A 22,302-nucleotide genomic window follows, 5' to 3' on the forward strand; every position below is an offset into this window, starting at 1 on the left:
CGTCTTGTTCCTTCTAGCAGACATTTATTTTTTTTTAGATTCTGAAGTGATTTAAACTTACTTATAACATGTTCATAACATGTTCTGTATATATCTATATTTCATATTAGATATTATCCAATTTGTTGTGACAAATTCCTGTACTTTCATATTTAATACATCTCTAATACAGTTTGCGAGTGATTTGGATTTGCATTTCATGGATAAAAAAAAAATTAGATATAAAAAGAAATATATTTATACACTTTGGACTCTTCCTTCTGATTCATTTACCATGAAATGGTTATGAACTTCTGTGTAAATTCCTTGTTTTTGTGTTACCTTAAATATGTGTTTGGAGTTAGTTACAAAAGTAAAGATTAAAAGTGAGATAATTGTTTTTGGAAAAAATTGTCAATTAACATGCTGGTATATTTAAGCTAGTACTTGTAGATAGCAAATTCTTCAAGGGGGTATTTGTCTAAAACTCTATATTCTAACCAAAGTTAGGAATGTATGTAAGAAACTGAATAGATAATTTTGAATTGGTTCTTAAAAGATGAGATAGGTTTGGTAAAACTATTTTGATCTCATGATATTCACTAATTTTGGAGCATTCACAATGTAAGATGTCTTAAATTCATAGGAATAGTGTTGAAATTCAACATCCCATAGTATGATTCAAAAACAAGAACATTTAGATACACCAACAAATTACCAATAATATTTTTTGGAAACCTGAAAGTTATTCAAGGTTTACTTCATTTAGAGATATTCAACGCATGCAAGTTTACAAAAGATGTGCAAAGATGTGTGGTTCATATCATTATATTACACATATTTACACAATTTTTAAAAATAAATTCACTTAAAAACTTATCTAAATAGATTATTTTGGCATCATCTATCACAGCTGGCAAAAAAGTAAGATAGCTTTTGTGTCAATCAAGCTGTTGGGAAGAGAGCTAGAAGTACTGTATTCAAAATATGCTTAAATTATTTAAAAATATTTTTTGATAACTTAACATTATGTGAAAAATGGAATGAAAATAAGATTTGCATCATTACAAAAGTCATCTACCTATCTATTAACAGCTGCTAAATATTCTTTTACTACACTGTCAGCTTTGGCAGGGGGTAATCTGTGAAAATTTGACATTAAGTGTTGTTTTAAACTTCGTCTCTGGGCAATATGACGACCACAGAGAGGACAAGTACAGCTCTGGCGAGAAGGAGAAGTACACAAATTACTGCTACTACTTTTTCCCAGTCCAGTAGAAACCTGCTGTAATGTTGTTGTGGGCAACAGGTGGTGATTGGTTAACAAAGGGTTAGTAAGATCAGAGGCAGCAAGCAGAGCAGAGGTGCAAGGGTTAGTGGCCCATAGGTCAGCAGCGTCACCTGAATCATGAGTTAATGGGTCATCTGAGGTGGAGTTGTTGAATGGTATTGTTCCACAGGTTGTAACATTACTTGACAGTACATCACTCTCATTTTCATCTCCTGTTGCACCTAAGGATCCAACAAGACTTTCCAAAGCTGACATTGTGCTGCCTCCTGTAAAAGAAAGAAATGGATTGTATCAAGTGTGGTTATAGTTTAGTAGCCGAATTAAAATAGTTAATATATCAGCACTGCAAACAGGGAGAGACTCTGCATTAGGTAAACTGCAATTTAAACCCATTATAAAACTGTGACTTCATCAAATGTGTGTTTTGCTGCATATAAGAATTATATCAATAAAACATAACATTATACTAGTCTGATATTGTAAAATGGGCTGGGAAATATGTATACATCAGTGCTGGTGAATATGTAACTGTTGAAGAGGAAAAACATGGTTATGATTACATCTTTGGTCCAAGTGCACATTCATTTAAAGCTACTAATATCTACCTAGAAAACTGGAAAGGCCCAAATCTATGTTGATCAGAACTATGGAGTTGAGCAATGGCTGGAAGGATCTGTCATAGAGAATAAGACATTGGAGTAGTGGAAAATTACTGGTAGAAGTCCTTTGCAAAGTAAATTATTATTTAACATGGAAATCAATGTAGAATCTTGGCCACAAAACCTCAAATCATTGTGGGAAAGCCATACTTAACTTTTTATAATAAAATAAAGTTGAAAGTCACATTTTTACTTTACAGTAAACACCCAATGCTACTGGTAGCAACATTAAAGGCCCGGTCACACCGCCCGAACGTTGCTGGAGCGTTCCTTTAACGGTAGGAAGGTGGACCAAACCCTCGAAAATTTAATTTAACGTTTTTACGTTCGGTCTTTGTTGGGCTGCTGAACGTAGCAAATCCTCGCATATTTCCTGAGTTTTCTTACACCTCTATTATGGAAGTTGCTAATTTATGCAATAAGGGTATTGGTATACAGAATGTCGAAAAGCGTAGCGGAGTGATATTACAGTCACCAACCTGTAAAAGATAATAACAAAGTAGGGTAAAAATTACGGTCGCTGTATCTTAATTAAAATTACAGTTTTTTTAACAGTTTATTAAAAAAAAAAAAAAAAGGCGACTGAAACTTTTCGACATCCTGTGTACCAATACCCTTATTGCATAAATTAGCAATTTCCATAATAGAGGTGTAAGAAAACTCAGGAAATATGCGAGGATTTGCTACGTTCAGCAGCCTAATAAAGACCGAACGTAAAAATGTTAAATTAAATTTTCGTGGGTTTGGTTTACCTCCCAACCGTTCAAGGAACGCTCCAGCAACGTTCGGGCGGTGTGACTGGGCCTTAAGATGATGGAAAGAAAACAAAGGATAAATATGGGTGCTCAATAAGGGGTTCAAATTAAATATTAAAAAATTAAGGTTAGAAGGAATTGGCCAGTCAACAAAGGAACAGACCACAAGAACATAAATTGCTATATAATTCTAGAAAATAAAACTGAAGAAAATTAAATATTCAATAAGGTCCCTCTTCATGAGAAAATGCCATGATATAGTCACTGCTTGACCATAATATTTTTTTCCATGTTCAAGCCTTTTAATGGGCAAGAGGTCTTTTGAGCTGATGGAAAAATTTCCCACAGTTCAAATCCAAATGCCTTTCTATACTCTTTTTCCACTACTATGCTTGGATCACCACCTAATTATATAAGCCTTCTGCCCTCTTGCTGTCAATACTCATGACTAGTGATTCCTTTTTTTCGTGAAAATCCACTTTTACAAATGTATTTAAATCTAAACATTTGGGAATATTGAATAACCTCGCAACCCAAAGATGGTTTGCACCTTTTTTGGGGGGCAGAGCTATACTCAAGGGTTGCGTCATTTGAATCCAGGGGGATCCAATCCCTGGGGCCGGACTTATTGGCTTCAAGCTGGAAGCCTATCATTACAGATATGGGGCTGATGATTCCATGTTTATATGACCTCAGTCTTAATATGCAGGTTTAGCTTACACATACACCTCTCTATCTGGTCTAGTGTTCTTCCATATGGGTAGGGTATGAAGAGGACCATCTGGGAGATGTACTCTCCTTGTGCTGATGGTGTGGAATATAAATTATACAACTAATGTATCGTACTCTGAATATTCTCATGCAAATAAAGCAGATAAACGAACAAAAACATATACACCACAAACAAGCAAACCTAAAGATGGCTCTGTTGGCAAATGACCCGCTTTCCCCTGGATATACCGAGTCCCGTGCACCATCATTGATGACTCCTACCTATTTTCATTAGGAATATTATATTGACTCTTTTACTTGGCTCATACCTATCCCCTGTTGATGATCTACCTCCAAAAAGTGACCACTCTAATAATCATAGCTTCAGTGTTATCACACTAGAACAATTTGTTCCATTTTCCCAAGGATTCCTGGGGGGCTAAAAATAATTCATATATTGTAATGGAGTTTCCCAAACCATGAATTATGAAGCTTTGTACACTCTTCAAAGACATTTTGGAAGAATAGAGAAGATGAAATAGGAACTCTTAAAAATGTTAGTCTGATGTTTCTTGCAATATAAAATTATATAATACCCAAAACATTGTAGATTCAGAATTTGACGTTGTGACCAAGTACTCTGACTTTTATGAGGATATTTACAAGTTGCTCCATGGAGCATACCTGAACTTATTTGCCATGACGCTTCATACAGGGAGGGGATATAATGATATCAACAAGGCCCTCGTACCGAGAGAATACCATAAGGCTGGGGTCACACATCTGCAACTAAGGTCTGCGACTCACTGCGATGTTGGAAAACAGCCGTATTTTTAGTATCGCCATTCTACACGAATCCCCCCTCGAATATGTGCAGAATATCGCGAAAGGGTTGATTAACCTGTCGCGCCGCCCATCAAGGTCTGGGGTAAGCTTAATTCGATCAAGACCACATAGCGAATATTTTGGACTGTTCAAAACTGTGGCGACCTTTCGCTGTGACTCACTTCAGCTGCGAAACTTCGCATCGGAGTCCTAGGTGTACCGTACCTCACTATGACTTGGTGATGGTTCCTTTGCAACAATTGCAGGTATGTACGACGAAATCATCGTAGGATTTAGCGAGTATATGGAGCCTGTGATCTGGCAACGTAGCATGATGACCACGTAACGTTTCCCACTTGCTTTAAAGATCGGTAACAATATTAAAATAGATCTATCATATAGAAGCTATAAAATGAGACTTACAGCAACCTTTTGAACAGAAGAGCATTTGCAAAAACTGAATTTCTGAAGTTCCACCAATTCAACAGCCAGATTAGAAAGATTACTCCACAATCTGGTCACAGCTGATATAACTTTTAGAATACTTGGTAGTGTTGTGTCTTATGATGAGGGCATGGCTGTTTGAATTAACCGAATACCCATTACTACATACAGAATGGTACAGACTGGGAAGATCCAAATGCAATGGATGGTCTGAATTATGAAAAATCTTGTGCAACATACATAAAGAACTAAGTAATGGTGCCAGAGACTAATATCCATATCGGGAATAAGAAATTTAATATACTGCAAGTTTATAGCCAGCAAATTAAGATGAAAGACTGCAACTGATCGCCACATGATAACAATACTTGAAACAAGATGGAATGAAAGAATTTGAATATTTCCTAAGGATAGACTATTCACCAAAAATCTTTAAAGACTTTTTCTCGATAAGCTAATTTTTTCATTGCAATTGAAGAAGAAACAGACCGAATGTTTCTTTAAAGTAAACTTGCAATGAAGAATCACACCGAGAATTTTAAATGATTTGCATATAGTTAAAGAAACACTGTTACTGGAGAGATCTAGATTTTGAAGAGCCACTGTCCTTGAGCTACTTACAATTATACCCCGAGTTTTGTTAGAGCTCAACTTCATGCCCTATAATTTGCATCATGCACTAATATAAGATACTGTATATCTCTATTAAGAAACTCAGCAACCATAGTTATACATTCAGAAGATGGAATTGATACAAAGAGAATAGCATCGTGTGCATATGCAGTGAGCTGATTTTCTAGTTCAAACCACATATGTATATATTATGAAAATTGGTGGGCCGAGAGCACTACCCTGAGGAACACCAGAGATTACATTCTTATAGTCATCATGGGGCCCATCAACAGCAACTCTCTTGCAATCTGTTTCTTTAAAAAATCAATAATTATGTTATATTGCCTACTCCTACCAATTACATTTGAAATCAAGGGCTTCATGATTAAGTATGAAAGGCAGACCTAAAATCAAGGGATTTCTGTACTTTATTTGAAATTATAAGGAGGACATCACAAGCTCTTGGGCCTTTGTAAAAGCCAAACTGCAAATTAGGGAACTGATTATTAAGAAAGTAAGGCAATAAGGACTAAGCAGCTAATGAGAAAGTTTCCAATTGTACCTTCTGAAGCTGCTATTTCAGACCAATTAATGATGCATTCTAGTTGACTAAAACAGTAGTATTTAAGGATACACCTAGAAAAAATGCTAAGGTGTAGTAATTGGAGGAGGAACTTTGCTAACCATCTTGGAAAAAAAATGGGGTTATTTAGCTATTAAAAAGATATTTTGACCAGACCAATAAATTTAAAATCTCACGCTCATAAGGCTGGAACAAACGGTCTGTTCACAATTAAATGGCATTCGTTCAGTGTTTAATAGAATAATCGAAAGTCATAATTAGAGAGGCTGAAAATTAAGTTTTGGACAATTTCTATAAGGAAAATCCACCAAGTACTTGATGTGAAATATTTTCAGTACAAAAATATGTTTCTAATACCTGTACAGTAATGTATTTCATCTGGCATAGACAAACCGATTCACGAGGGATGGTCATAATTCTTTAAAATTCCTGTAAGACATATTCTACATCTGGGGATTTCTACATCCAGTAATTTTATCTTTTATTACTTATGCATAGAATTTTTACAAATTAAGTAACTAGGGCCAGAGGAATGCTGCAAAGACCTTTTAAGTAATGCATACAGTGCACTGCATGATGGACACTGATTGCACTAGTCCTTATGATGGGGTAGTTAGTGTACTTTTCTTATATAGGTCATGTAATTATAATCCAAGGGAAAAGTTATGTTATAGGAAATAGTTACCTGTAGATTTAATTTCTCAATGAGCTCAATGGCTCTAAAGGGGAATAGTGGTAAATATCTGATCAAATAATTACCATGTAAGTTGATGAATCAGTTCCTTGCACTTTTATATCAAGGATATCCGGAATATTTATCAATCATAGTTTAAAGATAAGAGTTTTTTACTACTGATTTAATCAGTATCCACTCTGAAAGGTTAGGCGATGCACCTAGTCGAGAGTGAATGATAACATATGCTGGGGCACACTTGCCTCTCCTGCCAGTTGTGCCCCACAGTCTGGCTCAGGTTATCATTGTGTTTCCTTTTTACTATTGACCTATTTCTATTGGAAGCCTTTCCTAAAAGGATATACAGGTATGTATCTTAAGTTAATAGACATAATTATCACATTATTTATAGTATATATTTATTACCCTTTAAAGGCTAAAGATAACAAGTGCATTCCTATAAAACATATGTCACACCAGTAGTCTATTTACATTTTGTGTGATAATTATAATGTCTATTAATCTAATATATGCATATCAATCATTTAATAGAGTCCAGTGGAAATAGGTCACAGTAAAAAAGGAATACACACAGCAATGAGCTGAGCCAGACTGTGACACAGGACTGGTAAAAGGTGAGAGTGGCCAAGCGTATGTCATCACTCACACCCGACTAGGTGTGTTGGTTGACCTCTCCGAGTGGATCCTGGGTTTGCTTTGGTAAGCCTCAAAATCTTACTGTATATTCTTGAGTGTTTGAGGCAGATTTTGAAATAACTCCTTTAATTTGTTGGCCAGGGTATCAGCCACCCGTGGAGATACTACCGCCAGAAAGTTATTGGGTCTTTTGATTGGTCAGACAGTACTACATTGGATCCTTCTCCCTGATTACGGATCATTTTCCTTTTATCTACACATACACCGAATAGCCTGGCCTATTCTTTACATATTCTACTCTGTCCTCATACTCCTGATTACACTGAGATTACTAAACAATTCTTCCTTGCTCAAGGGGTTAACTACTGCAATGTAATTATTCAGTGACTTATTTCCTCTTGGTAAGGATAGAAGAGACTCTTTTAGCTATGGTAAGCAGCTCTTCTAGGAGAGGGTCTCTCCAAAATCAAACCATTGGTCTTTGGTCTTGGATAGTGCCATAGCTTCTGCACCATGGCCTTTCACTGTTTTGGGGTAGAGTTCTCTTGCTTGAGGGTACACTTGGACACACTATCTTATTTCTCTTCCTCTTGTTTTTTTTTCAAGTCTGTATAGTTTATATATGAAATATTTATTTGACTGTTGTTACTGTTCTTGAAATATTTCATTTTGTTAATTACTTATCTTGTAGTTTCCTTATTTCCTTTCCTCATTGGGCTATTTTCCCTGAGCCCTTGGCCTTATAGCATTCTGCTTTTCCAACTATTATTGTAGCTTAGCAAGTATTAGTATAATAATAATAATAATAATAATAATAATAATAATAATAATAATAATAATCTCTATAATTGTCAGTACTATTATACTTTCCCTTGAATGTTGAGATTAGCCCATGAATATGTTGAGTCAATATTGTCCAGTAAAGTACTTTATCTCCATGTAATATACAGAGAATCTTGTATATGGACGAAAATGGCTACAATTATTCATCTTGATATTGCTGTATCTTCAAGGTGAGACCACAGAATATACCTAGACCATGAGTGATAATGAGTCTAGGAAAAACGAGGTACAGTGGGAGTTAAACTGGAGTAAAATAATGATATTGCCTTGTTTGATACATCAAACAAGTCTACAATTCCCCTTTATTTTGACTAACTTGCATATGTACAGTAAATGAAACTGGTCTGTAACTGTTAGCATTGCTTTGGCCTTTGTAGAGTTCAATAATGTCAGCGCACTAATCTTAGGAAAATATTCTTTTACCTATGTAGTTATATTATAATTTATAAGATTTTGCTAGCTGTGCACTTATTTTCAAGTGAACTCTTATCTTTTCCAGGGGCTGACTCCCAACAGTGACAGTTGTAGTCTCATTCTAAAATGCATAGTTTTTATTTTATTTTTGTTTTAGAAATGTTCACGTACACTATATCTGCAGCAAATGATTAGGAACATTTTTTTTAACATGGATTTTTTGTCCATGGGTGAATAGTACATGTTAATAAGGAATGGATATATATTTTTGGGCTTAAGCCATGTCGTCGTGATGGAAGGTTCCTATAAGTAGCTTCCTAAGGGATATTTTGACTACAGTGATATTCCCAGAGAATTTACCTTTAGATCTCCAGAATTCTAACTCCTGGCGCGAATATCCTTAAAATTTCTCGTAAGGATATTGCATAAATCAGGGGACGTATATCGTGATACGATACATAGCAATCTTCACCCCGAATAGCGTTTTCGCCTCGAGGGGGGAAGAGTGGCAAAAATAGAAGGGGAGCCGTTATCAAGGTTACCCTTCCTCCCATACTACTATTGAGTATCTAGATGGCGCCATATCCAAGATGGCGGTTATTCCTATTTTTGTAGCGAATTCACATGGTGGTGTTCCCTGTTGATCTAACGTTTTTGATCGATTTTGTGAGGAATTATTATGCAATCTCCAGCTTCTTTCGCCTTTGGAAAGTTGAGTATTGATTCTTTACAGTGTATAATTTTTAGCTCCTGCTTCACAGTGAAATTAGAGTAATTTATTTGTGTTGAGGAGCTAGGCCTGTCACCGGAGGCGCCATGGGCGCTTTCGTTTGTTATGCATGTGTTATCTAGTTAGCAGAACGATTCCCGGTTATAATAGCATTAATAAATTATGAAAGCTATTTAGGCACAATTATGCTAGTAAAGATATTTACTTTATGCATAATTTCCTCTTCCTTTTGTCGATCGTATACGTTAGAGTTTCGGAGATTTAGGTAACCGAAATCTCGTCTTGCCTAGGCTACCTATCCTAGGCGATGTAGTATACTTTCAGACATTATGCCCGTTCACCCTTGTGTATCGTTTTATTAATTCATTGGGAGATAGTACATCTCCTAGAATTATATAACTTGATACTTGTCTCCTGTGGAGATTTAAGGATAATCCCTCCTTCCCTTTATGTGCCGCCGCAGGCGGAAACCCTTTCTTGTCTTGCCATAGAGTAGTTCACTCTGGCTTGACTAGGCTAGGGTTTTTCTGTCTCCCACCTTTGCCAGCGAGAGCCTGGCTTTGGTTTTCGACAGAACCTCAGAGTTTTCAGTCTTTCTGCCGCCAGCGGAGCTACAGGGTGAGTACTCACTCCCCTGCCGGCTTATAGACGCCGGCATAGGAGGCTAAGCCTCCCTAGGCCACACCTGAAGTGGTAGTATGATGTCACGACCTTCTCCCCTGCGGTCTAGAAGACTAGTCCTGTGTTGGCAGACCCTAGGCTGAAGAATAGACATTCTTCTGCCGCCTAGGATGACGCCGACACTGAAACGATGTTTCTCCTGTGTTGAGAAGCGGCGGCAATCCTGCCGCCGCCTCTTAACACCATTTCGGCAGACCCTATGCTGAAGAATAGATATTCTTCTGGCGCCGATATCGAAATAGAGTTTCTTCCTTGTGTGGTAGGGGCGGCAACCTTGCCGCCTTCTTCCACACTTTATACAGGACCCTTTTCCCTGCCCCCTCTGTCCTTTAGCGATGACTTAACTATCGCATTCCTTGTGGCCATCATCCTGCAATCTCACCGCTTGCCGGGTGGGTTGCGGGGGCCGGCCGGGCTCCTACATAGCAGCTGTTTAGCCACTCAGTCTTTCCCTTATGGACATAAGGATACAAGAAGGTTGTGCCGGCTATGCTGGTGGGAGACCCATCTGCCGCTGAAGGTTCTTTAGTCTTCCCTTGAACTGCCATCCGCAGTCCTGTAAACGGCAATGCCGGCAACGGTCTTTGCGGCTGGATGGAAGCCTGAATGATGCATTCTCTCCTTCCATTTGAACCTTCTTTCTGGAGGAAGGCAGTAAGATTATATACTTACATCCTTATTTAGTGTAGACATACGTTGTAATAAGGCAGCCCTCCACTCCATGCTTTCTCTCTCTCTATCAGCTAGTGCCGCCAGGTACTAACCCAGCCAGCAGCATGTCGGCTGGGCTGGTGCCGTCAGGTACTTACTCAGTCGGCGGCATGCCGACTGTACCAGTGCCCCCAGGTACTAACCAGCCGGCTATATGCCAGCCGGACTGCGCCGCCAGGGACTTGCTCTGCCGGCAATATGCCGGCTGAACTACAGTATATGATTATAGATTAGCCAGTATATTTGCAGTAGAGTATATACTGCAGATGGAAAACTATTGTATATATTATACAATAGTTATTTTCCAACATATCTTGTGTATCCTTGCCCAGTCTTTTGCTGAGACCAATCCTATATTGAAAGAATAGAATTCCTTCAATACTCTGATTAGAAATCAGTTTATAATTTACCCTACAATATTAAATATTTTAGAAGGATCAGTGGTAGTACACTTTTCTATCCCTAAAGGTTAGGACCCTTCTCTTTGAGTTTCCCTGATCAGGAAGCTCTACAGTCTTAATATTGGAAGGGAAGGTCACAGCAATTGGCTGGGCAGGATACACAAGTATGTGTCTTTTCTAATTTCTAGTCCAGTCGGCGACATGCCGGCCGGACTGTGCCGCCAGGTGCTAGCCATGCTTGCAACACAACGGCTGAACTACAGTATATGATTATACAGTAGCCAGTATATTTGCAATATAGTATATACTGCAAACAGAAAACTATAGTATTATTATACAGTAGTTAATTTCTAACATAAATTGTGTACCCTTGTACAGCCTTTTGCTGAGACCGAACCTATATTGAAAGAATAGGATTCCTTCAATACTCTGATTGGAAATCAGTTAATACTTACCCCACAATATTAAATAATTAGAAGGGTCAGTGGCAGTGTACCCTTTTCTATCCTTAGGGGTTAGAACCCTTCTCTTTCGGGTTGCCCTGATAAAGGAAACTCTTTATCTTTAATAAAGGGGGGAGGTTGTAGCAATTGACTTGGAGGGATAAACAAGAATGTGACTTTTCCTATTTCTTTCTAGCTTACTATCCTAAGTTATAATGATTAAAATATGAATAATTTCATAACTGTTTATCATGTGAGATAAACAATTGTATACTCATTTTATTTTCCTTTCTTTACATGAAGAACCCCAGATGAAATGCAATGCGATCTTCTGCAGTCATAGGAGTAAGTACTTCTACGGTCATAAAGCATACAGGTCTCATGCCTCCTGCACCATTATTACCGAATCCCTGCAATATTGGGACCCCCAAGTCTGCAATATCTGCCGGACCTTGGTGACCGAAGGTTTTGACGACCCCAAGTCAACGGAGTCTAGGGATGCAGCACGGTAAAAGCTACGCAAGTGGGTAAGAGGGTTCCAGAAGAACTCAACGGGACCATACCTACGTAATGGTAGTGGGTAGTGATATGGTTGTGCCCCAAACACGACTCGCACCTCTCTGCGTCCAGATTGCCATCGAGACGTATGTCAAGGAGGCGTTGCAAAGTATGGACATCCACCAGAAGGTAAGGATGTCGGAATTGTCTATGGTCACTGAAAAGGATCTATTAAAAGATCATCCTGAGGAGGAGTCTACTCTACCTCTGGAAGAAGATGATGATGTCGTGTCGGAATTCCTTCCGTCTGTGCTGGCCCCGGAACCGTTACCCTCGACGTCTTCACCTTCTATCCCTCCATTGGACAACATGAGCCAGGTGCTGGCCCATCTTACGGATTTAATGAACATTCGCAAACGAGGTGAAACAAGGGAAGCGAAATTCAAGAGAGAGCTCCGTGAAGCTCCACTTATCGCCTACCGAGGGTCATTCAAGCGACTCAGAGGCCAAGATTTCCCGACCTGCTCCAAAACCAATCCCTGGAGGTATGCAGAGCTTATGCCGATTTTGAACGTCAAACTCTACATCTCAGAGAAGATGGGAGCTGTCCCCTTAGATGACATCCAGTTTTGGCCAAGCTTTAACGCTTTCCCTGATTGCTTCATTCGACTGAAGCATGAACCAATGTCAAAAGAGGAGACAACCGAAGGAGGTCATGGTTTTCGACCACAATAAGGCACAGGCTCCCTTTTCGAGTAGCCTGAGAAAGGCGGGCTATTCGGTGTTTAAAGTGTCCGCCTTGAGCAAGAAACAACTACCTTTCTTGCTCCTGCTTCAATAGCATTCCCCTTTATGTGGAAGGCATTTAAATCTGTTGTCAAGGCAGTGGAGGCAGGCAAACCATTCCCTGCACTTGAGGAGTGCAAGCCTCTGTTGCTAGCCTTGCCCATGCAGGAGAAGGAATGGAAGGAAGGAAGTCCACCTAACCTTCTCAGTAGGGAAACTGGACGCAGACATCGCTGGACGACAGTTTAGCGAGAATCTCCCTAAACTTTCTGATTTTCTCTTGTGCAAGGAACAAGAGACGAAGGAGAGACTTGCGGCCTCTTTATCCCTACAAAATTGCATAGAGATGTGCGCAGGCCAACGAAGTACCCCAGACATGCTCATGGTCCTGGCCAAAATGCATATGGCCACTATCGTAAAAGACCTGTATGCTTTCATGAAGGCTAGGAGAGCTTGTAGAGAGTTTGTGTTCGTTGCTGCAACAGTGAATCATGAACCCAGGAAGCTGATATCTTCTAACACCTGGGGTAAAGACCTCTTTCCGAACGAAGTAGTCAAAGAGGTAGTCGAGAAAGCCATCACGGAGAATAGGAACCTTCTCCAGAAGTGGGGCATCTCTTCAAAGAGGAAGTCTTCCCCGGATGTGGGAAGACGAAGGAGTCTAGACTTTTCCCTCGGCCTGCTCAACAACATCCCACAGTTACTATGACCGCGGTGCCCCAGGTAGGCAGTCGAGGAGGTAAACCCTCCGATCAATCGAAGCAAAGAGACGCTTCCGGTAGGAGGGAGGCTCCAACAATTTCAGGATCGTGGGACCTTCGATCCTTGGGCTCACGGCCTAATCAAATTCCAGGGAAGGATGTTTTGTGTTCCCAAAATCCTTCTACACATAAGGACCCTATTACAAAAAGGGGCGTTCACAGTCTCGATAGACCTGACAGATGCCTATTGGCACCTTCTAGTCAGTCGCCCCCTCTCCCCCTACCTAGGATTCAAGTTACAGAAGATAAATTATGTTCTAAGAGTCATACTCTTCGCACTTAACATAGTCCCAAGTATCTTCATGAAACGAACAGACGCAGTCGTGTAACAACTACGCCTAGAAACTGTTCAGGTAGCAGAGTACCTGGACGACTGGCTGGTGCGGGCAGCATCCGAAACGGCTGGTCTGCAAGCATCCAAAGAAGTAACCAATTTCCTGGAAAATCTGGGATGCAAAATCAACTTCAAGAAGTCTCGACTATTTCCAGCTCTAGGGTTTCAATGACTGGAAAATCATTGGGACCTGAGGTCACATTGTCTCTCCATTCTCTCAAGGGAGAGGAAGGAAATCGCAAGGTCTGTCAAGAGACTAATGTAATCCGACAGGATTTCAAAAAGCCAACAGGAAAGAGTATTGGGCTCTCTCCAGTTCGCAGCAGTAACAGACCCAGTGCTAAGAGCACAGCTGAAAGATGCGTCAGGAGTCTGGAGAAGATATGCATCAAACGCTCGAAGAGATCTAAAATGACCGAGATCGGCCTTCTTTCGATCACTTCTCAACCCATGGTCGAAGGCCAAGAGCCTAAGGAGGACCATGCCCTTGCAACCACATCTGCCATCGAGGACCATCCACATGGATGCCTCGACGGAAGAATGGGGAGTTCACTCCCATCAAAGGAAAGTACAAGGGACTTGGTCATCTCTGTTCAAGGCCTTTCTAATCACCATTTTGGAAGCCATGGCAGTCCTTTTCATGTGGGGAAAACTCTCCCCTCGCAGACCAGCCCTCATCAGGCTGATCTTGGACAGCGAAGTGATAGTGAGACGTCTGAACCGACAAGGCTCAAGATCGTCCCATATAATCCATGTGATATTAGCCATCCTTCGTCTAGAGAGATGGCACCTATCAGCAGTTCAATTACAAAGGATCCGCAATGTGACAGCGGATGCTCTATTCAGGCTCAAGCCGATAGAGTCAGAATGGTCCACAGACGCAGACTCATTCTCCTCCATCTTGGAACGAGTCCCAGAACTGCAAATCGACCTCTTCGTGATGAGCGTCATCAAGAAACTACCTCAATATGTAGCCCCATACGAGGACCCTCTAGAGGAGATAACGGACGCCGTGTCCCTAGTTTGGAACGAATTGACCTGGAATTTCCTGTCTCTTTCATCCAATCTCCTGTGGAAGGCCCTCATGCTGAGATCCTCCCAAGTGACCCAAGAGTAACTGGTTTCCTCTACTGATGGAATTGAGGCTGAGGCTGGTCCTTGTACCGAACCCAGCTCTATCTCAACGGGTTCTGAAGTTGACTGTCATCGCTTCATCACAGAGACCCCAAAACCTTCATTTCATGATTTTCTCGCCCTAGCGGTTAAGAAAAGATTTGGGATCTCAAAAGGCAGTATAGACTTCCTAGAAGAATACAAGTCTAAGTCAACTAGAAGACAATATGAATCGTCTTGGAAAAAGTGGGTTGCTTTTGTTAAAGCAAAAGGACCGAAAGAAATTTCAAAAGACTTCTGTCTGTTCTTTATCCACCTTCATAATCAAGGTCTGGCTGCCAACACGATAACTACGTGCAAGTCAACCCTGACTAGACCTCTTCTATACGCCTTTCAAGTGGATCTGACGAAAGAAATCTTTAACAAGATCCCGAAGGCATGCGCTAGACTTAGGCCTGCAGCTCCTCCGAAACCCATTTCATGGTCTTTGGACAAGGTCCTACATTATCCTTCATCTGTGAACAATGAAGATTGTTCTCTCAAGGACCTAACCCAGAAGGTTATTTTCCTGTTTGCTATAGCTTCAGGTGCTAGAGTTAATGAAATAGTAGCCCTATTAAGAAATGAGGGCCACATTCAGTTCACAGAAGTGGGAGAACTGAATCTCTTTCCTGATCCAGCTTTTCTCGTAAAGAACGAGCTACCCACTAAAAGATGGGGTCCCTGGAGAATCTGCCCTCTAAAGGAAGATGTCTCTCTATATCCAGTTGAGTGTCTAAAGGTCTATCTTCGTAGAACTTCAGACTTCAGGGGAGGACAGCTCTTCAAAGGAGAAACTTCAGGTTCAAACTTATCCCCAAAACAACTGAATGCGAAGCTCACCTACTTCATTCGCAGAGCGGATCCTGACAGTACACCCGCAGGTCATGATGCGAGAAAAATTGCTTCATCACTGAACTTTTTCCAGTATATGGACTTCAAGCGTCTTTGCTCATATACTGGATGGAAATCATCCAGAGTGTTCTACAAACACTACGCAAAGCAAGTCCACGAACTGAAGCATTATGTGGTGGTGGCAGGTAGTGTATTAAAACCTGTCGTCTAATGCTGCAATGAACAATTAATTGATTGGGACTATCAGTTAGGGTGAAAAGGTATCGCACTTCCAGTGCAATACCTTCTAAGTGGCTGTCACTATGGTGACACAAAGACTGTTCAAAATCTCAGGTGTGGAATTATACAGATAACACTTGTGCCATGTGTACATAGTACACAGTGTTGATAGTATACAACATTTACAGAAATCATATTGGGAAAATTTATCAAAATTTTCAATTGTAGAGTGGCACTCGTCATTTCTTCCCTTTCAGGGAGGACTATGTTTTCTGTATACGTTGCACGTATAATTCCCTTAACATGTTACACTCATTATTCAATTTGGTCATTTATTCTAAATAAATGTCTATTAGAGTGTAATTGCGTCCTATTTCTCCCTGCAATTAGCACATTAAAAATGCCAGAGTTCTCTTACTTATTTATTTTAAGTAAACCTCATATTATTGTATGCTTACAAACAATGGATATAGTTGAAACTTAATTGTTCCGACAATATATACCAACCGTGAGACCCTTTGTATATCTAGTGGATACTTATGTTTGTTCATACAATATATGCTAACCTTGAGACCCCTTTTCTACCGTCGAGTATGACTCTTCCCTGTAGGGGGCAGGAAGCACTAACATTGTCTATGATTAGTGATAATGACGGATAACGGTAACGTCATTTGTCTCAGTGGTCTGGATGACCATAGAAAAATTGTCCCAAGGTTAAGGCACCTATGAAAATCCACAGATATAGTACTTTCTAGTAATTTTCTGGTAAGCTTCCATCAGGACGACATGGCTTGAGCCCAAAAAACAGATTTTGAGAGAAGTGAAAAATCTATTTTTAGGTGAGATAGCCATGTCGTCCTGATGGACCCGCCCTCCTTTTCTACAGAAAAGGCCTTGGCATGATCCCTCCCAAAACTACTATATCTGTATCACCATGCTCAATGCTACAAGGAATAACCGCCATCTTGAATATGGCGCCATCTAGATACTCAATAGTAGTATGGGAGAAAGGGTAACCTTGATAACGGCTCCCCTTCTATTTTTGCCACTCTTCCCCTTTGAGGCGAAAACGCTATTCGGGTTGAAGATTTCTATGTATCGTATCAGGATATTCGTCCCCTGATTTATGCGATGTTCTTAAGAGAAATTTTAAGGATATTCGCGCCAGTAGTTAGAATTCTGGAGACCTAGAGGTAAATTCTCTGGGAATATCACTGTAGTCAAATATCCCTTAGGAAGCTACTTATAGGAACCTTCCATCAGGATGACATGGCTATCGCACCCAAAAACCGTTATATATATAAATATATATATATATATATATATATATATATATATATATATATACTGCTACACCTATTAATGCAAAGGGCCTCGTTAGATTTTGCCAGTCATCTCTGTCTTGAGCTTTTAATTCAATACTTCTCCATTCATCATCTACTTTGCGCTTCATAGTCCTCACCCATGTAGGTCTAGGTCTTCCAATTCTTCTAGTGCCTTGTGGAGCCCAGCTGAATATATGGTGAATTAATCTCTTTAGGGGGTGCGAAGAGCATGCCCAAACCATCTCTATCTACCCTTCATATATATATATATATATATATATATGTGTGTGTGTATATATACATAAATACATGTGTGTATATATACATACATATATATATATATATATATATACATATATAAATATATATATATATATATATATATATATATACATATATAAATATATATATATATATATATATATATATCATGGCCAAGTGGTATGTCAATGTTAATACAAGTTTCTTGGACCAGGGTTCGACTCCCGGCCGGTCAGAAGCTGTTGTCTTTGTGTGATTTTGCCTTGGGCTCTGATCCCAAGGTCGTTAAGAGAATCAGACAATGTATCAAAAATATATGGCTTATTTGAATATATATATATATATATATAATCACATATAGATAGATAGATATTATATACAGTATATGAGTTATAGACAAGCTTTTGGAGATTGTTAATGAATATACGTACTTAGGAGAGACAGTAAGTGTTTCCTCAGGACACGAGAACGAAATTAAAAGAAGGATAAGCAAGGGATGGAGAGCATTTGGTAGATAAAATGAGATTATTTAATGTAAAATGCCACTTTCTCTAAAATGAAAAGTATTTAATGAGATGGTCCTACCAATATTCACATATGCATAAAAAACTTGGAGCCATACTAAAGCTTTAGAACATAAAATAGTTACAACTCAAAGAGGTATGGAAAGAATAATGATGGGAATAACACTAAGAGACAGATAAAGAGCATCATGGATACGAGAGCAAATTAAAGTAGAGGATATTCTAACAATTTGTAAGAAAAAGAAATGGACATAGACAGGACATATAATGAGAGTGACAGAATGGGTCCCTAGAGATAGTAAAAGCACCAGAGAAAGGAAGAGAAGACAATGGATCAACGCTCTAAGGAAGTTTGTGGGCATGGACTGGACTGAAAGGCATCACTTGCCCATAATGGCTCATATTTGAGTTCAAGCCAGTCTTCACCTCTACTTATGTTAATCGAGAGCTTATGCAAACAGCAAACCTAGTACAATATGTAATTGATAGAAAATGGTCATTCAAAAATGTAAATGTCACCCTTGTATAAGACTACTTTTTTGTGGGCTCTTTTAAATGCATTTAACAGTATGTACCCCTTATACACAACGTACACTTTGCATACACATACATGCCTACAAGACATTCCTATATTAACACTACCTTTTGATTGTTTCAGTGATTAGTAGTACTATTTACCATGAAACTTTTGATTATTGAGCTGGGATTTCAGTAGCTTATCAAGCCCATTTTCAGGTACAGTGGTGTGTATTTTGTTTTTAATGCCCACTTAACAGAAAAGTATGCAATTCTTATTTTTTTTTGCATTCTAGGCATTAGTATTAACTTGGTGTATGTTTATAAGTTTGCATAGATTAGATAATGCTAGGTTGTGGTTTGGCATTGCTGCAGTTCCGATAGGCCCTGCTGCTTCCTCCGGTCGCCTTGGTAACCGCTTAGTTAGCGGCAGTAGGGGATTCAGCATATGAAGCTTCATTTCAGAAGGATAATTGGGGAGGGTGGACTGTGGCACCCTACCAATACCGACCAAACTTGGCAGAATCTCTTGTCACGCAGGGAGGAGCGAAGAGAAGAAAAGTCCCCTTTCGTTCTCTTTTTTATGTTGGCTACCACCCAAAATTTAGGTAAGTGCCTGAGGGTACCTAATATGACATAGCTTAGGTTATTTGCCCCTATCCACATTTTGATCTTAGCCACATTTTTATCTTATGCACACACCCCTTGGAACTGTTAATGTGAGTACAGAGGCAATTACTGTATATGTCACTTTTGTTGTTTGTACAATATTTGATCTTATGTTAACTTCCTATTGATTTAGATGATATTTCAGAACACCTTATAACTGTGTGCTTAGAAGGAAGTAAAGAGGAATAGGGCACAGCTCTGTTGACAGCATTCAGGATCTCTCATTAAGATAAGGAGCTGTTTGAGTGTGCAGTTGATAGAATTTCCAATCTGTTTTGTGAAAGGTTAAGCATGGGAGCTTGAGGTCCTGAACAATTTTGTAGATTTGTAATTTGATGGGAAAACTATCATTGCTTTGTAGGCAGCCCCTTGCATTCCATTTGACGTCTATGACATTGAAATAAGAAAGGCGATAAAGACGGCTAAGAATCTCCTGTCCTTTAGACTATGTGATTGTTTCATCATTAAAGAGACAACTGTGTGTGTTTAAAATCATGTGGAGAATCTTATGATCTTTATTTATAGCCCCACATAGGATTAAAGCCATTCAAGTTGCAGACTAATATTGTAAGACTATTTTTATTATTTCTAGCAAAATTCTAGAGGCTCAATGGTTGCAACAGGGAAAGGAGAATAGTATAGAAATTACGTTAAAAAAAAATATACTATAAAAAGAAATAAAAAAATTGCCTATATCAAGGTATATGATAATGTTCAACAGATAAAAACATCCATGTATAAGGAGTGAAACAAGACTTAGTCAATCAGTACACAGAAAAACATTTGCACCAAGGTTGAAGTTAGAAGTTCCTCTGATTCAAGTATTCGGTTAGGAATATTATCCCACAATTTGACGAGAGTTGGACTGAAACTTTTAGAATGAATTGCATTATTATTATTATTATTATTATTATTATTATTATTATTATTACAAGGCGAGCTACATTCCTAATTGGAAAATAAAATGCTACGAACTCCAGGGTTCCCAATAGGGCAAGCCACCAAGACCTGAAAGGAAGTAAAGAAGTAATGAATAAACTAAATAAGAAATAGAAAAAAATAAAATATATTGAGATCAGTAACAGTCTTAAATAATTATGTCATATACCTGATAAAATATGAAATGAGACTTAACAGAAAAGCATTTGCAACAATATTGAGCTTCTGAAGGTCCTCCAATTCAACTACCAGGTTTAGTAAGATGTTTCCACAATCAGGTGACAAATGGAATAAGACTCTTAGGATACTGTATAGTATAGAACCTTATGATGGCGACAGCAAGATGGATGGTAAAGTCTGGAAAGATCTGACTGCAATGGACGGTGAGAATTTTGAAAATTCTTATGCAACAACCACAAAGAACTTTTTATCCAGGTCAAGGATAAGGAATATAAAAGATTGATCACTAATAATCTTAATTAAAAGCACTTAAGCCAAATTTTTGTGCAATTAAAGAAACAATGTGCTTCTCAAAAGTAAATTTACAATCAAGTTTTACTTTGAACTTTAAATGAGTGTTATACAATATGGTTAAAAAGTAATTATCAATTGGAATATTTTAATGTTGGAAGACCTACTATCCTCGAAATTCCTACAATTATACCTTGAATTTTATTAGGGTTCATCTTAATTGCCCATAACTTGTACCATGCTCAATCAGCAAGCAACCACAGGTCTACATTCAAGGGATGGAATTGATATGAAGAAAGTAGCATCATCTGCATATGCAACTAACTTTTTTTCGAGGCCAAACCATATGTGTATGTAATATGAAAATTGATGAGCCGAGACCACCAGCCTGTCAAACACCAAATACTATATTCTTGTACTGTAGTCATGATGGTGCCCATCAACAATGATTTTGCTGTCTATTGCTTAAAAATTCAATAAAGATACTAAGAAAAGGACCACTTACTTCCATAAGTTTAGGCTTGAAAACAAGGGTCTCATGATTAACATGGTCAAAGGTGGCACTAAAATCGTGAGCAATCGTATACTCTACCTATCCACAACCATGGGATTTTTGTAAAGCATTTTGAAAATTGTAAGGAGACCTTTAGATGCTCTAATGCCTATGTGAAAGTCAAACTGCAAACTAGGGAACAGATGATTACCTATAGAAACTTTTTATTTAGAAAGTTTGCCAAAGGGGGTTCAAAAACTTTAGATAATGGAAATTGAGCGGTAATCGGCAAAGCTAGAGCTACCACTAACACAATTACCAATTACAGTAACATTACCAATTCTCTAAAAAGTACATATGAACATCTTTTTGATAATGTATAAAAAGTAACAGAAAATTTACAAGGTAAAATACAATTTAGGTCTACACCCGCCATAAGCATCAAGGTCCAGTAAGTTTTAATTTCACATGACCGAAGAGATAAACTAGTTACGGTAGTTTGGCTTCATGAAATTAGTAATGAGTAAAATGAGTTTTTCATTGTTCTGCTTATTGTCAAACACATCATCCAAAAGGATTGCCTTTTCTCTAGATTTTAGGTGACAAAGACATCTGCATTAAGCTACGGATGAACTGTCAAGTCTTCACAAAAGAGTGCAGATTTAAGGGTAGCTTGTTCATGGGTTGTACGAGAAAGGGTTCCTTTTATGATCAAATTGTATTCCTTTTCAGTTGAAGTATACTCTCTCTCTTGAGCAACAGCTCTTATCTTAGTATAGTTATTCAAAGTCAAATGAGATTTATTACCTTTCCAAATATGGTAAGCTACCTATTTTCCAAAATGAGCCTCATAAATAAGCTTAATGGAAGAAAGGGCAAAACTATTGGAATTAACAGCATACCTGATATTACAGGGTATAGTCTGGGAAGATCTGAAAGCAAAAGATGGTCAGAATTATGAAAAACATCTTGAACATCATACACAGTTGAATGGAAGTGCCAGTGATTATTATCCAGATTATGGATCTGGAATTTGAAGCATGGGAGATTAAATGAATTGAAACATTTCTCCATGATAAACATATCT

General features: G+C 38.7%; 1 protein-coding gene and 1 long non-coding RNA gene across 4 annotated transcripts in view; one reads left to right on the top strand and one right to left on the bottom strand.

Moving 5' to 3' along the window:
- The window catches only part of LOC137616410 (uncharacterized), a 351,177-nt gene that overhangs the window by 315,061 nt on the left and 13,814 nt on the right, over nt 1–22,302 (top strand). The window lies entirely within an intron of this gene.
- The window catches only part of LOC137616409 (broad-complex core protein isoforms 1/2/3/4/5-like), a 454,908-nt gene that overhangs the window by 130,766 nt on the left and 301,840 nt on the right, over nt 1–22,302 (bottom strand). For all 3 annotated transcript variants that reach the window (XM_068346136.1, XM_068346146.1, XM_068346147.1), the window contains exon 6: nt 1,381–1,536. In XM_068346136.1, coding sequence (XP_068202237.1) covers nt 1,381–1,536 — 156 coding nt within the window. The remainder of the gene's footprint in view (nt 1–1,380; nt 1,537–22,302) is intronic.

This window comes from Palaemon carinicauda, chromosome 22 (assembly GCF_036898095.1).
Source record: "Palaemon carinicauda isolate YSFRI2023 chromosome 22, ASM3689809v2, whole genome shotgun sequence".
In the NCBI taxonomy this organism is placed as follows: Eukaryota; Metazoa; Arthropoda; class Malacostraca; order Decapoda; family Palaemonidae; genus Palaemon; species Palaemon carinicauda.